The 17,090-nt window shown below is 48.7% G+C and overlaps 1 protein-coding gene across 2 annotated transcripts in view; it reads right to left on the bottom strand.

Moving 5' to 3' along the window:
• Nucleotides 1-17,090, bottom strand: part of SIK2 (salt inducible kinase 2) — a 473,348-nt gene that overhangs the window by 104,384 nt on the left and 351,874 nt on the right. For both annotated transcript variants that reach the window (XM_069614303.1, XM_069614302.1), the window contains exons 5-6: nt 9,115-9,239; nt 6,269-6,392 (exon numbers count right to left, since the gene is read on the bottom strand). In XM_069614303.1, the coding sequence (XP_069470404.1) occupies nt 6,269-6,392; nt 9,115-9,239 (249 nt within the window). The remainder of the gene's footprint in view (nt 1-6,268; nt 6,393-9,114; nt 9,240-17,090) is intronic.

The following is a 17,090-nucleotide window of genomic DNA, read 5'->3' as shown; positions in this document are numbered from 1 at the left end:
GCAAGGGTACCCCTAACCGTGCACTTTTGCCTAATACCATTAGTTCAAAAAATGTAATGGATGTGAGTAGTCTGAGGATTCCTACAGAGTGAGCTTAGCTGCCTTGCAAGTGAGTGCTGGCCAAGCGGGCTGGGAGAGGAAATGCAGTGGCAGAGAGGTTGCATGTATTTGGTGTAGGGAGTACAGGTAGGGCATCATAGAATCCGCAATCATAACCAGAGTTAGTAAGATGCCCCCTATTCTACTTTACTTGGGTCTCATCTTCCTGGGAACTCGATGTACCCCTCCCTGCCTCGTTGGATAGAACTCTCTTGCTACCCACCGAGTTTCTCTTGTATGAAGTGGGAAGTAATCCTCTTTCTCTGGAGTATACTCAGATGTGCCCTGGCCCCCAACAGATTGTGTCTATTTACTGGGGTAGCACCCCTATCAGATACCCATCATGAGTCGTAACAGTCCTCAGAGACTTGGGGAGCCGTGGTTTGCTCTTTCCTAACCCTGGCTACGAAGGAACCCATTTTATGAGTGGGGGATGTAATTTGACCAGGATTGGTGACCATCGCTTCCAGTGGATTAACTTTGCTGAAAATGTTGGGGGTGACATGACATCTAAAGCAGAGGGGCCCCTGTCAAATGAGGGGGACAAAATGTTGTGCCATAAACTTTTTTGGGGGGCGGGGTGTGCAAACACCCTTGACGCCCCCTAAAATGACACCCATGACCGCTTCCCCTACCTACTACCGCAACAGCAGAGGCTAAAAGGTTCTTACAGAGAACTTCAGATGGTGGGAGAAGACACCAATGTGTTTACGGATGAGGGAAGAGGCGGTCATGGGAATATATGAATGAATATGATAGGTTATTTATAACACGCTTAATACCCAGAGGTTTTCTAAGCGCAGACCCGGGGATCAAACCTATGTTGCTCCGCGTCGTCTTGCTTCCAAGGCGAGCACGTTGCCCCTGAGCTATCCTCAGAGAGCTGCTCTCCATCACATCTGAGGCAGTTTATAGAGTAGGAGAATCTGGTGCAGGGAAGGTGTTTACCGTAACTCTCTACTACTGGAATGGAGGTCTAGAATAAAGGCAAGTCAAGTAAGGAACTGCCAGAACATGTTGAAAGCTTTGGCACAGTCGAATGAATCATTTTAAATTCATGGGCCCTCATTCCAGTTTGGTGGTTGCGGGCGGTGGGAATGCTGATAACTCCACATTCCATGGAGTCCCGTAGGCCTCCATGGAGGGGACCGCAGCATTTTCTGGCCAGTGGGGGCCTGATCTCCTAGCAGGTCCGGTCTGGAGGTAGATCTGTGGCTCTCACCAGCAAACTTGCATTTCCCTGGTCTGGTAAAAATGCTGGTGCCAGAAATACCAGCAATTCTTTTACCTGCATTGTTTCCAGACCGGGGAACATTTAATGAGCTCATAGTCTAGTACATGGGTGCACAACATACGGCCCGCGGGCCAGTTGCGGCCCGCCATGCTCTTTTGTCCGGCCCGCGAGGCACAAAGACTTTCCTAATGGAGGGCGGCCCGCGCCGCCCTCCATTAGGAAAGTCTTTGTTGTCTTCCGGGCCGGACAAAACACTGGCCGTCATTGGCTCAGCACACATGCACCACGTTGCTCCTACGAGCCACGTAGTGTGTGTGTGCTGACCCAATGGAGGGCCAGCTCTACGGCTGGCGTGGTCCATAAGGCTTGATGCCGGAAGGCATTTCAGCCTTGGACCACGCCAGCCGTAGTACGATTCCAGCTTTCCTGCCGCTTACCTGCCTTCCAGCACGTCTCCGGTAAGTGGTCTGTTTGCGTTTGTGTGTCGGGTCTGTTTTACTTTATGTTTGTGTGTGTATGTTGCGATGGGGGGGGGGGTGTCGGATGTGTATGAATGTTGGAATTTGAATGCATTTTGTGTGTGTGTTGAGATGCGGGGGTGGGGGGGTGTCGGATGTGTATGAATGTTGGAATTTGAATGCATTTTATGTGTATGTTGAGATGCGGGGGGAGGGGGGTGTCGGATGTGTATGAATGTTGGAATTTGAATGCATTTTATGTGTATGTTGAGATGCGGGGGTGGGGGGGTGTCGGATGTGTATGAATGTTGGAATTTGAATGTATTTTGTGTGTGTGTTGAGATGCGGGGGTGGGGGGGTGTCGGATGTGTATGAATGTTGGAATTTGAATGCATTTTATGTGTATGTTGAGATGCGGGGGTGGGGGGGTGGCGGATGTGTATTAATGTTTTGATTTGAATGTATTTTGTGTGTATGTTGAGATGCGGAGGTGGGGGGTGTGTCTGATGTGTGTGAATGTTTGTATTTGAATGCATTTTATGTGTATGTTGAGATGCGGGGGTGGGGGGGTGTCGGATGTGTATGAATGTTGGAATTTGAATGCATTTTATGTGTATGTTGAGATGCTGGGGTGGGGGGGTGTCGGATGTGTATGAATGTTGGAATTTGAATGCATTTTATGTGTATGTTGAGATGCGGGGGTGGGGGGGTGTCGGATGTGTGTGAATGTTTGTATTTGAATGCATTTTATGTGTATGTTGAGATGCGGGGGTGGGGGGGTGTCGGATGTGTATGAATGTTGGAATTTGAATGCATTTTATGTGTATGTTGAGATGCTGGGGTGGGGGGGTGTCGGATGTGTATGAATGTTGGAATTTGAATGCATTTTATGTGTATGTTGAGATGCGGAGGTGGGGGTGTGTCTGATGTGTGTGAATGTTTGTATTTGAATGTATTTTATGTGTATGTTGAGATGCGGAGGTGGGGGGTGTGTCTGATGTGTGTGAATGTTTGTATTTGAATGTATTTTATGTGTATGTTGAGATGCGGGGGTGGGGGGGTGTCGGATGTGTATGAATGTTGGAATTTGAATGCATTTTGTGTGTATGTTGAGATGCGGGGGTGGGGGGGTGTCGGATGTGTATTAATGTTTTGATTTGAATGTATTTTGTGTGTATGTTGAGATGCGGAGGTGGGGGGTGTGTCTGATGTGTGTGAATGTTTGTATTTGAATGTATTTTGTGTGTATGTTGAGATGCGGGGGTGGGGGTGGGTGTCGGATGTGTATGACTGTTTTGATTTGAATGTTTTTTGTGTGCTGAGTTGGGGGGGTGGGGGTTCGGGTCTGTAAGCGTGCATGTGTGTGTGTGCTGAGTTGGGGGGTGGGGGGTTTGGGTCTGTAAGGGTGCATGTGTGTGTGCTGAGTTGGGGGGTGGGGGGTTCGGGTCTGTACGGGTGCATGTGTGTGTGCTGAGTTGGGGGGTTCGGGTCTGTATGGGTGCATGTGTGTGTGCTGAGTTGGGGGGTGGGGGGTTCGGGTCTGTATGGGCGCATGTGTGTGTGCTGAGTTGGGGGGTGGGGGTTTGGGTCTGTAAGGGTGCATGTGTGTGTGCTGAGTTGGGGGGTGGGGGGTTCGGGTCTGTAAGGGTGCATGTGTGTGCTGAGTTGGTGGGTGGGGGGTTCGGGTCTGTATGGGTGCATGCTTGAGAATGTGTGTGCTGCGTTGGGGGCGGGGGGTTCGGGTCTGTATGGGTTCATGCTTGAGAATGTGTGTGCTGCGTTGGGGGCGGGGGTTCGGGTCTGTATGGGTGCATGCTTGAGAGTGTGTTTGGGGTATAGTGTTTGGTTGGGGGTGAGGGGGCCATGGGGCATAGTGTTTGGTTTGGGTGAGGGGGCCATGGGGCATAGTGTTTGGTTGGGGGTGAGGGATAGGGGGCATAGTGTTTGGTTGGGGGGTGAGGGACAGGGGGCATAGTGTTTGGTTGGGGGTGAGGGACAGGGGGCATAGTGTTTGCTTGGTGGGTGAAGGAGAGGGGGCATAGTGTTTGCTTGGTGGGTGAGGGACAGGGGGCATAGTGTTTGGTTGGGGGTGAGGAGCCCATGGGGCATAGTGTTTGGTTAGGGGTTAGGGGGGTGAGGGGGCCATGGGGCATAGTGTTTGGTTGAGTGTGAGGGACAGGGGGCATAGTGTTTGCTTGGGGGTGAGGGACAGGGGGCATAGTGTTTGGTTGGGGTTGGGAGCCATGGGGCATAGTGTTTGGTTGGGGGTTAGGGGGGGGTGAGGGGGCCATGGGGCATAGTGTTTGGTTGGGGTGAGGGACAGGGGGCATAGTGTTTGCTTGGGGGGTGAGGGACAGGGGGCATAGTGTTTGGTTGGGGGTGGGGGCCATGGGGCATAGTGTTTGGTTGGGGTGGGGGTCATGGGGCATAGTGTTTGGTTGGGGGTGAGGGGCCCAATGGGCATAGTGTTTGGTTGGGGGTGAGGGGGCCCATGGGGCATAGTGTTTGGTTGGGGGTGAGGGGGCCCATGGGGCATAGTGTTTGGTTGGGGGTGAGGGGGCCATGGGGCATAGTGTTTGGTTGGGGATGGGAGCCATGGGGCATAGTGTTTGGTTGGGGGTGAGGGGACCATGGGGCATAGTGTTTGGTTGGGGATGGGAGCCATGGGGCATAGTGTTGCACTCCAAGAGTGAACTCAATAATAAAGCTAAAACAGGCACAGTTAGGAGATGTACATCCTTTGCTTTTTTGAGGAAACCTGACTCAACGAAGGCCATACTCCTCTTGGGTAACCCAAACAGCAAACTATAGCAGTCCAAAATAATGGAATGTCCAATCAAGGGTCAATAAAATATATATAATTTAATTAAATAGACGCTATACAATAACTAAATCGAAATAAATGATAGCAATGGAAAATGTGTAGTACAAAATGTAAGTTTGAAATGCAATAAAAATCGTTACCCCTCAAAAACATCTTTTTCCATGTGTTTAATACGAATTGGGGGTTGAACAAGCCTCCTGACATGTCCCGCCTACCGCCCCGCCCACTTTTACTTTTCGGCCCACTATAGCCCTCATGTAAGGTACTTTCGGCCCTCTGTCAAAATCAGTTGTGCACCCCTGGTCTAGTACGACGCCTTCACACCAAGGAAAATGTCCATGCAATCATGGAAAAAACAAAGTTATTATCGCTGAAATCATAGGCCCAAAATGAATGAATACATCATAATAGCGAGGAAGTAATTATACCTCTAAATACTATACGATAGCCAGTGAAGTGTGCCTGCAATCCCGTGCCATAGTAGAGAATGCACACTCATAATTCCCCCACAGCAGAGGGAGTGGCCCTATAGTCAGAACCCTCGAGAAGTGACAAAGGGTATCATTACAAGTTTGGCTGTAAATCAGCAGAATTACCTCTGAATTACCACCAAACTCTTAGTGATTGGGTATCAATACGTGTTTGATGGGTAATGGGTGGTATCTGCAGAATCACCACCAAAATAGACTACCATTGCCGCTGCCCGTACCCGCTAAATTACCACAGGATCCCAAGAGGTGGCAAGGTGGTGTTAGTCCCCATTTTTGGAGTCCATAGGACCCGATGGGCCATATTTTGGAATTACAATGAGCTGCAATTCTATTGCGGTAATTCCGACAGCTTTTGCAGGAAATATGCAGCCCACTGTACCTCTGAAAATCGTAGTTCCGCTGTGCTGTAATGTGGCAGTAAAGTGGTTGGTATGGAATTACCTCCACTCTATCACTATTTTTACTGCACCACCGTATTTGTAGTGAGGCCCAAGTACTTGCAGCATGGACCCCTAAACCGAGAAAGACAGCGCGAGAGCTCAGGCTTCGGTCTTATCTTCCCCCCGACCCCCCAAGTTATACGAGCAATATCTGGACATAAGATGTGATCTGGCACCTTACTGCCACAGCAGGGTGCAAGGAGTCTGTGGGAAAGTCTCTTCTGAAGAAGAGACACCCCCACGCCCCCCCGTCTATGGCCTCAGTCTCTGCCTCTCTGATAATTGCAAACCACTGAGCAGTGCACCTATCCACAGGGAAAAGCTCACATTTTACATTGGAATGTCCCTCAGTGGTTAAACTCTCAGTCGATTGGCCCAAGGACATCAACAGGATTAATGATATGATAGGTTATTTATAACACACTTAATGCCCAGAGGTTTCTAAGCGAGGACCCGGGGAATCGAACCTGTGGTGCTCCGTGTCGTCTTGCTTCCAAGACGAGCACGTTGCCCCCGAGCTATCCTCCTGAGTTGGAACCACACATTTGAATAGGTCTTCAGTTCATGTTAGCATTCCAGCCCAACTCTGCAAGAGGACAACAGGTTCAAATGCTGTCCTTTTAATGTTATAAGGCAATACATTTGAAGGTACAGATCTACTGAAAGGCACAAAGTCGTCTGAACAGGCAAAGGCAGGTGATCAAGTTATTTCTTCCACCTACCTTCAGACATGAAGTATGGAATCCGGAACCTTCCTTCCAAGACCCTCTGTCTCAGGACTGGCAGCGTTGGCCCGTCAAATGGTAACGCCCCACACACCAGGACATACAGCACCACACCCATGCTCTGCGACAACAAGGACAATTGTCAATCAATAAATACTGTGTGACTCTTCAGTACTCTCAGCACAAATGCTTGTACATAGCTACTCTACTTTGATAAAGGCCCCTCCACAACAGGGGGCTGTAACCTGTAGCGCCCCCAGATGTTTTGGAATAATATTCCCATCGGCCCCTTAGCTAGCATAGTCAATAGCAAGGGATCAGGAGAGACACGCTAGAATCATAGTAAGACTTTTTTTGCCTGTCTTACTTAAACGGCAGTAGGGTCCATGTAGTGGTGAGCGCGTTCGTCATTCATTAGCACCCCGGCCTACCAGCCAATGAGGAAGCTCAGAACGGGTGCTCTACCTCATGGTACAGCTGCATTCCAAGCCTGCTCAGAAGTGTGAGGTTGTCATCTTACCTGCCGGACAGCAGGCAAGTGCTCCCCAATCCACCTTTGCACCCATCCTCAATTTCCACCTCCCTCACCCCACTGCCCCCACACTTACCTGTGCTCCCTCTTACCTCACCAGTGCATGGAACACTCCGTATTCTGGTGCTTCCCACTCTGCAGCAATGGCCGCCATGGAATGGGAGAAGGGACTATGTGTAGTTCCCTTGTCCATCACGAGCATCTTAGGTTTATTTTTTTTTGTTGCAAAATAGCAAACCTGCCGTTTCTCAAATAAAAAAAAACGATTAGCATCCTGGATAAATATGCCAGGATGCGAATAGCAATGAACTCCTTGAGGTGGGGGCATTACCAGGTCTATTAATACCCCGGAGCCAACGCTAAGGCCCTTGCGTTGCTCGGACCTGAAACTTGGCCGCAGGTCATTCCATGAACCGTTAATATGCCTGCTCATCTGGTTTTATTGCTTAGTAAGCACCCGGCACAGGCAGGCAGCCAGTCAGGAGGCAAGGAACGCAGGCTAAACCTCCAGATGTAAGCCCGCGTTCCAAGCTGCCTGATGGCTGCTTTCCCCACCCGCAATATCCCCCCCGTCTCTTCTCTTTTTTTTCATCCCCCTTACATGATCGTGGCAGATGCTGCTGCCGCAGCTGCTTCCATTCCTGATCTGTTGTGGCCACCATGGAAATGGAACAGACGCTCCGTATGGAGCCTCAGCATCCAGATTCATGGCGGCCATCTTACTGAAGTATTTTCATTCAATCAACAGGACGCCGTGAGGTGTCCTGTTCATTGAATGAAAAAAAACAATGCTCTCTGTACCACGGGTTACCGGATTGGCAACCCAGGGAGCTAATAGCGTTAAGACCACCCCTCCGCTGTGCTGGATCTGGTGTTAAAGCTTAATTACATACCTGTCAGCACACAGGTGTCTCAACTGGTAGGACCTGTATGCTGGTAGAGAAGTGTGCTCGCCTTTGCTGAATGGTGCGGAGCATACTTGCTCCGTCGGTACTGTTACTGAAATGGGCATTGCACTACCAGCTTAGCTACCCAATACGTGCTGTTTTCTTTACCTCCCCCTATTCTAGGTGTGAGTAAATAATGGCCAGGTGCCAACATCTTAGCTATTGGTTTACTTCGAAGATTTGTTGGCTTTTCTCACACTTCCCTATTCCGTCTCCTTCCTTTTAGAATGATTTTTCAAAGGTGTTTAGGTTCCCAGACCCCTCATCAATTGCACCCGCTGGTTACACTCTTAGTGGGCCAGTGCTGAAGGCTGCCACGACAAGTGAAGCCATCCCCTGGACATGATAATGAGCACCCACTTTCAGAGATCAAATACATCGAAACATGCCCGAAAACCACAGTCCTCGAGGCCCTGCGCCACTTCTGCAGTAGATGGCTCTAAGTAGCCAACCCTTGGCCTCCAGATGCTGTGGCTTCCAACTCACAACAGCCCCATCCAGCGGTGAAGGTCATGGATTTAGAGATCAAAACATCTGGACGGTGAGAGGGTAGATACCCCGGTTAGAAGTTAACACATTAATTACAATCCCTATGGGGACTACTCATCACTTTACTTGGTTACGCGTTGGCTACAGAAATAGACCACCACAATCCATGCCAGTGTGCCTTACAATGACTCAACATTTGACAACAGTCGCAGCATAGCAACAAAATTGCAAAGTGATGGTATCCGAGGGCCGGGCAAAGGAGGAATCAGACTCCTCCTCATGTGCAATGTGCTAGTATTATATGCTAGGTGTTGCAGACTTGCAAATGATTTCAAGAGGTAGGCCCTTAGAAACATAAGAATAATCTCTATTAAATGACACATTGTAGAGGACACTTCCAAATGAGAAAGCCTTGCAGTGGAACACTTGGATTGGAAACTTTGACTAGTCAAAAAAAAAAAATGTGTTGCAGAATGTAACCGCCCCATTTCCCACTTCCTTCATAAGACCGAAGGCGGGAAGTTTCTCGGGTTGATTTAATGGGCAGAGAAATGGTACGCCGCCTACACCAGGAATCGGTACTCTTGGTTTGTGGAGTGTGGTAAGAACCAGGGGGGGGGGTCAGTGAGGGGAATCTTGGTGCACCCTCAGCAGATGGCAGCAGACTGGAGGGGAAGTGCACAGGTGAGTATATTAAACCCATTTGCGTTCTGTGATTGGGTCCTGGGAATAACTGAAGGGGACCCTCATTGGGTCATTTGCATGGGAGGAGAAGAGCCATCTAAAAAACGATGCGTTGGGTGCCCGCGAGTGGCGTAGCAGCCCACCCTTGTTAAGGTCTCATCGTAGAGCGGAAAGACGTGAACTGAACGTACCCAGATATCGAGCTGAGGTCCTTCGTACTGTTGCCCTTCGAACACTTCCGGGGCTGCGTACGGTGGGCTCCCGCACCATGTCGCCAGCGGTTCCCCCGCTGTATAAAAGTTCCCAAAGCCAAAATCTGTGATGGAAGAAGGGAGAGGGAAAAATTGCTTATTTTTAATTTTGAAACAAGGCTCAATTTTTATAGGGCTCTTGACAATTACTTTCCGCCAATTTGCGAAAGAAATTGTGTTTATTGTCAGACACAGAACATGGTTAAACATCTTTAGAATGTTCAGACTTGGCATCAAAAGCTGCTCAAGAGTGAAAGTGACCAGAGAAATCCATGCAATGTTCTCTCAATTAACTACAGAGGAACGCAAAGAAGAAAGCAGTTTAATAGGATTCACTCAGACGCCTTGAAATTCTTCTCATACAGAGCAGCAAAAGTGACGGGGTAACGAGATATGGTATAAGAGGGAGAGTCACGAAAAATGTCCTGCTACTTTTCTCCCCAGAAGCACCTTGGGAAATGAATGCTAAACTGACACACACTTGTTCTTGCCCCTCATATAAAGCAGGGCGGCCTGGGCTCTGCAACTAGAATGTTACTTTCTTAAGTCCCTGAGTGCATTCACTAGTCAGACTTCAGCAATAGGTCAGATCATTTCTCTCTGGAGTTGGATGCACTCCAACACGAGAAAGAAATGACCTGACTTCCTCCTGAAGTCAGACTAGTGAATGCGCCCAGGACTGGAGCTGAAGGCAGAGCACACAGCACTGCCAGGTGTCCGTGTCCCGCACCGCTCCAGGCTGCAGCTGTTGCAGTGGCCCAGAGCAGGGTGGGCCATGGACACCTGTATGCAGTGTGCTCCTGCTCGGATGGAAGCACCCTCATTGTTAGGGTGGCCAACTTTATAAAATGGCTTTGGCGGACACTTTGTTGGTGGTAGCGCATCAGAAGGACCCTGCAGGGAGCGCAATTCCATGCGGCATCATACGCACCCTCCCAATCAACATTTTTGGTAATATTAGTGGCAGGTGGCATTTCAACATAAACACATCAAAAATAAAACTGCAGTACCATTACAGATGCAGGAAACATATCTATTAGAGCCTGTCCAGGCGCTTCAGGGCAAAACACATTCAACCCTCCCAATTTGCATATGGATTGCACCAACGGAAGTGAAAGTGACTTCACGGAAAAGGACATTGCAAGGAGCATCACCAGTCTTTGAATCACAGGGTGGGTTCTTTTATTTTTTAGCCTCTGGATTTCATTTGATGTATTCTGGGAGTTGTAGTCTAGGTAGGCTCCTGGCACAATAATTGGGCTAAAAGCACCTGAAACCATGAAAAGCCTAGGACTGGAAAAATTGTGCCTCGTGACATGAAGCATCTGGGCGTCCCATGCATTGTATTAAAGCTGATTAGCATGTGAAAAGAGCGCGTGCAGAATCAGGGGCACAAAAAAACTAAATATCGGGGGCGGGGGCGTTGGAGGGGGTGGCTAACCTTTCAAATGTTGGGAGAGATGCTAATTTCTGAGACAGTGAGGGTGGGTAAAACTTATTTGTGGAGGGCATCTAACTTCATTATGCATTCTGAGCCTAGTCTGGGGGGGGGTGCAATGTTACAGGCAGTTAACTCTCCTTTAAATCTGAAAGCACCCACTTAAGGACTGCTGTGGGATTGGGCAGTCTCCTGTCCCACCTACCCTTCCAATCACTCCCCTGGCATGCAAGTTCTTACCCCACATCACGATTCCAATTGCCTAGAAATGTATGCATGTGAATACAGGCGCTAACAGTGAAAGCGAGCCCAGGCGCAGTGTCCTCTTCTGTCCGGTCATGGTGGTTCTGTGGGCCAGCCAGGTCGAGCCAAAACAGCCTCAAATTTAAGGGGGCAGAGGGGAGCTGAGGCTGAAGCCCGGTCAGCTCAATGGTGTTGCGCCACTCTGCAGCATGCAGGAAGGTAGCAGAAAGATCGAGTGGGAGCGGGAGAAAGAAAGGGATGTAAGGTGTGTGCTCGCTTGTGTGATCCTGAAATTGCAATGTCAAAAGACGGTTTGCTTGTCACACAGCTGCCGCCAGTATGGTTTGGTAGCACTGCACCGTGGTTACAGTATCTATTCTCTGCACAGCTCATGTGTTCAACCACCCAGAACCTGGTGCATGCATGTGGCGACTTGCAGGTGTATGGCGGGGTCGGAGGCGTAGCGCTTCGAGAACTGAGGGGTCGATTTACCACGCATTAGTCGCGTCTGCGGGTAGCACGTGGGGTGGATGGCGCCAGAGACGTGCCCTGCACATGAAGCTCGTTCGGGCAATGAGTAAGCGCCACTGCAGCCCGCGGGGATTAGATCCGAGACGGTGCACCGAGTACACCGAGCACAGGTCTGCACGTGCCGAATGAAGTTACTGGCCAGACACGGGACTTAGAACTGACCCTGGAACCCGAGCGTGGGCGAGCTGGAGGCGTCATATGCTATCAGGCTACAGAGACAGCTGTGCCACACTCCCCGACATCTGGGCGAATCAATAACAAGTCCATGTGATTCAAGCTTAACCTCGGGAGAAAAAAAAACTCCCCAACACGCGAGGCTACCTCGCCCCAACTCGGCAGTACTCCTTTCAACAAAATGAGAAAGAGGAAATGCGGCGATGGCTGTATCTGTAACCCACACTAAGAGCTGTAGGTTGCTTCCAGTGAGGGCTCTAACAGACCTGCATGATAACCCACGTACATAGGACTCCAAGCAGGCTCCCGTGTGCTTCAATATCCTCCAGTAAGTGCAGTTGGCCAATTTACCATACATGATACAGGGATCGAAATAAGGATTTGATTAGCAGGAGTTAAACGCAGCTCCTGGGTCCGGCCTCACGCAGTAAGATGGAGCGATATACACTCCCGCGTGAGATGCAAACTATAACCTTTTCTCACTTCTATACGACCCATTATGCTTTAAATGTCTCCTGGCTGTGTCCAGATGCTCACTATACACATTCCTAAATGCATATCACTGTCAGGTGGATTTAGGGCCCAATTTGTGGAATTTTTTGCACGGTGTAAAGTGACTTTGCACTGCTCAAAAGTGACTTTGCACTGCCAACACAAACCCTGATTCATGGAACTGTGCAAAGTGTATGTTTGCAGTGCAAAGTCATTTTTCACTGCAAAAACTATGCACGGACCTTGCACTGCAGAAATACACTTTGCACAGTTCCATGAATCAGGGTTTGTGTTGGCAGTGCAAAGTCACTTTTCAGCAGTGCAAATTCACTTTTGAGCAGTGCAAAGTCACTTTGAACCGTGCAAAAAATGCCATGAATCGGGCGCTTAGTTGCATGGGACCAGTTGGCCAGTGACTGCTGGTAGCTGTTGGTGTCAAGCTAAGCAGGGTCTTCTAGGCTATAACCAGGAAGTACATAGCTCCCGACTCATGGGATTCTGGAACACTGGGGTCGGATGACGGCCGAGTCCACCCTGTCGGGATTTGAGCCTGTGTCCTGCAGCCTGAACACGTGTCTGGGCACAGGCGTATCTCACTTTGCTATGCTGCCTTTAACTGCGATGGCGTATGGAGAGTAGTCGCACTACCAGACACAATCCCAGTTAGGTGGTCAGCTTGCCTCATACACCATGAAAGCTCCTTCCCACTGCATCGTTTTTACATTTTCTAGTTTCCCATCTGCTACATTTTTTTTTAAAAAGTTCCTTCTTTAATGACCATCATTATTCTTAATGAAGTGTACAGTTAAAGCCTGGTTTACTGGCTCTGGTAAACACAAACATAACCTCAATTTTACACCAGAAAAGAACAGTGGTTTCTGCAAACAAGAAAAAGAGGCTTAAATGATCAATAGACTCTCAAAATATATAGATTTCCTTATCGGGCGCTGGCATTTAAGAATGTGCGCTCCCGCTGAGCTGTTTGCACGCTGGTTAACCTTTACAAAGTCAAGGACACGTCACTCCAGCACGTTGCAGAAGCCGCACACGCACAGTGTGGCATGCCAGAGACACACGCTGTGAAACCCGCGACTGACGGGAAACCCTCACACGTGTAATAAACACGGGCACGTACACGTAGAGAACATCCGTGGGCTGCGAGGCAAATGGAGCTGGGGACCAGAAGGCGCCCCTAACCCAATAAAAAAATAAATAATAAAATAATATAAAAAACATTATATATATATAATATATATATATATATATATATATATATATATATATATACCGAAATATTGAAGCCAACAGGACACAAATACATAAACAAAAAAATCTATCTTAAAAATAATGCCTTAAAAAAAACTTTTAAACCCAACATAACGTTGCTGGTGTTTGCTCAACATGCCCCCACGCTCCAAGCACAAAGTTTCAGCCCATACTGCACAGACGATCCCTGATAGGAGTGAAGCGCATGCAGACGTCTATCTTGCGTTAAAAAATAAATACCATGTATACATAGCTCTCAACCATTTGTGTCGCAAAAGCGGGTGAAAACACCCGATTTTATTTTTGGCGGGTGAGAGGCCCATTGAAACAAATGGGCGTGCAGGAGGCTTGGCGGGTGAGTCAGCTGTTTACAAGGCGGGTGACACCCGCCAAAAGCGTGTGGGTTGAGAGCTGTGTGAATACAATAGCATAAATATGACATACATCGATACTTTAAGAGAAATGAAACCTGTAATGACAAACGTTAGAATATAATAAGTAATCTTGTATCACGTGCTTAATACCAGAGACCAGTCTCTAAGCGCGGGACCGGGATTTGAACCTGTGTGGCTCTGTGTTGTCTTGCTTCCAAGACAAGCTATTGACCCTGAGTTATACTCCTGTCCCACTTAATAACAGCAGTTAATTAAACATAACCATACACACACAGAGCAATCAAATTATAGACTAACCCAAAAACCCCACACTTTTAAACATCAAGAACAATAAAAGTAACAATATTAATTAAATGTTGGTCTTGCCATTGTTTTAGGCCACACCCACAGGAATCAAAATGAAGATTGGATGAGCAGGAGCTAAAAACAGCTCCAGGGTATTAGTCTCAGTATCTCTCAGTCTCACTCTCTCTCAGTCTCACTTAGTGTCTCTCGCTCTCTCTGCAAACAATGTTTTGCGCATTACATATGACCCTGTTTTAGGAAACAACCTTGCTAACCGGATTGCAGACACCCACTTAGTGCATTGCCTTTGCTCCTTCCGTCCCGTTGCTTCCCTGGGGCACATACGATAGCTGTGCTGGAATGAAGTGCTCTACTTCCTGGGTTGTGGTCCGGAACGCATGCGCATGAGGGCGCTGCAGAATGGAAATCACCCTTGCGGGCTTCCAGGTTGTCTCTCCCCACACCTGCAGGTAATTTAGCAAATAAATCAGAAACCGACGCGATACTCTTTGCTTCGCAGCAGGGTTAATTCCCAGTATCTGAAGCAGCGTCTTGCGTCACATCTCTCATTCCCTGTATCTGAAGCAGCGTCTTGCGTCACGTCTCTCATTCCCTGTATCTGAAGCAGCGTCTTGCATCACGTCTCTCATTCCCTGTATCTGAAGCAGCGTCTAGCGTCACGTCTCTCATTCCCTGTATCTGAAGCAACGTCTTGCGTCACGTCTCTCATTCCCTGTATCTGAAGCAACGTCTTGCGTCACGTCTCTCATTCCCTGTATCTGAAGCAGCATCTTGCGTCACGTCTCTCATTTGGGACCTCTGCCCTCCAGGCTGCAATGAGCTAGCAGCTACTCTGTCTCCTTTTGACTTAGGTGCCCCCTTCTCTTGGTTACTAGCATTGGGCCTCCTAAAATCATTAACCGGGGTTGTCCTTCTACTGTGCTGCACAACCTCGACCCGGTTGTGGCTGTTACCATATGCCACTGACGGTCAGAGTAAATATTTGGGCACTGGCACCTACTGCTTTAAGTATTTCCTAGATGTGCTTGAGGTGATGTCAGGTAGATCTACTTGTAAGGCGCAAGTTGGCCCGTGGCGTAAAACGCAGCTCCTGGTAGCTGTTGATGAAAAGCTAACCTAACACTTCTGGGTTATGGGCAGGGGGTAAGTAACTCACAGTAGTCTCAATGGCTGCACCACTCAGCTCTATAATCATGCATATGGGTGGCTGCTCAGCTGACCTATTGCGTTTTTAAAAAAAAAAAATTACATTTTCACAACAATTATATAAAATACCTTTCCCCAAACAGAGCTTGCATTCTAAATGTGAAAATTGTGTACCAACCTCCATTCCCTCCTTCCAAATTAGATTGCTCATTCCAAAATAAATACTGATTTCAAATGAGGACTTCAGATTTACCATCATTACAAATTGGAACAATAATTTCAGAGATGAAACTCAAATCCCAAATTTAACACTCACATAATTACAATCTTAGTTTCTTAGTCCAAATTAGTAACCCGGCGAGAGACAATCAGAAGGCAAGAGCCATTCTGATTGGCTCTCGCCAGGTCCCTACCCGGCCGGGAATCCCTTCATCGGGATTCCACGGCCTTTGTTCCCGGCGGGGGCGTGGCAGCCCCTCAGCCAATGAGGAGGCTCGAAGCGGGGCCATCCCCGCTCCGCGCCTCCACACGGCTGGAGGCTTCCCTCGTGCCCTGCCGGGGACGCAGGTACGTTTTTTATTTTTATTTTTTTTTCTCCCCCCTCCCGCCCTCCCAACCCCACTTACCTTATTTTTGATCCTTTTTCGGGAGCGGACGCGCTGGGAACACTTGTGTTCCCAGCGCGTCCGCTCCCGATGCCCGCCATGGAAAGGGAAAACGGACTCCGTTTTCCCTTTCCATGGCGGCGGCCATTTTCTTGGTCTTTTTTTTTTCTCCTGAAACGCTGCAGCGTTTCAGGACAAAAAAAAAAGCTTTTAGTGCCCCGGTCATGCAATTTTTGCGGGCTGGGGTACTAATAGCAATAGAACCCTCGCGTCAGGGGCATTACCGCTCGGGTCCTTACCTATGGGCCCCAGGGCATTACCTGAGACGGTAATGCCCCCGAAGCGAGGGTTCTATTGCTTAATTAGAACTCCCTTTGCTAACATTAAAAAGGATTAGAGAAGCATGTTTTCTTTCCATTAAAGAAAGTGTGGAACCATCAGTAGAGGCCAGCTTCTCTTTCATCCTATGCAGTGTTTCCATGTCTATAGCCAATCAGCAAGCTTGGAATGGAGGCTCTAACTGCCTGTAAAAGCATGCATTTCAAGTTCCGTTTGTGATCTGCACGCACTGGGTACTGGGCTAGGAAACATGGACAAGCTCCATCATGGAGGTGGGGTGGGGGGGGTTCGGTTGTTTACCCTCTGCCCAAGCTCTGATAGCATTCAAGCCCTTCACAGCAGGCTCTACTGTGCGCCATGGGACCTTTGCCCTCTTTAAAGAAAACTCCCCTTGGAGGTGGGGCAGCTAACTTAAGTGGCGGTCACCTATCACACAATAGAGCCCTAACGCATCCTTATAATGCTGGCATGTTTGCAGGCAATGCTAATTAATGGGTCGGTAAAGAGCATGTGCTGCTGTTGCAAGCCCTCATTGGTCCCTTGTTTGTTTGTTTATTTATTTATTGTGCGCGCCGGACCCTGAGGTAGCAGGGCGCATGTGACAAGAGGGCTTAACAGCTTGGTTACAGAAGTTACAAGTTTGCACCATTGCACATCAATGCTCTATGTTTTCCTGAGAGGCTCCCTGTTGCCTCCCCACAATCAAGATGGTGCCACCCAGAGAAGGGCTTCGGGTGGCTGGAAACAGCAGGGGGTACACAGTGTATTCTTGTCTGCTGTTCCAGCCACCTGATTGGCTGAGCACACGTCCCGGGTGCGATTGGTTCCTATAAAGAGCACTAAATGAACAATTTAAGGGTAATAATGGGTGTTATCACCCCTTACCCATGTTATGTGACCTCAGGCCTTAACTCAGTGTGGGCCGATAATTCCTGTTACAGGCCTCCCTACATGTAGACCATGGGTGCACAACATACGGCC

The sequence above is a fragment of the Ambystoma mexicanum genome, chromosome 9, assembly GCF_040938575.1.
Source record: "Ambystoma mexicanum isolate Mex_15411 chromosome 9, UKY_AmexF1_1, whole genome shotgun sequence".
Taxonomy (NCBI): Eukaryota; Metazoa; Chordata; class Amphibia; order Caudata; family Ambystomatidae; genus Ambystoma; species Ambystoma mexicanum.
This window is presented reverse-complemented; position numbering and strand designations above follow the sequence as displayed.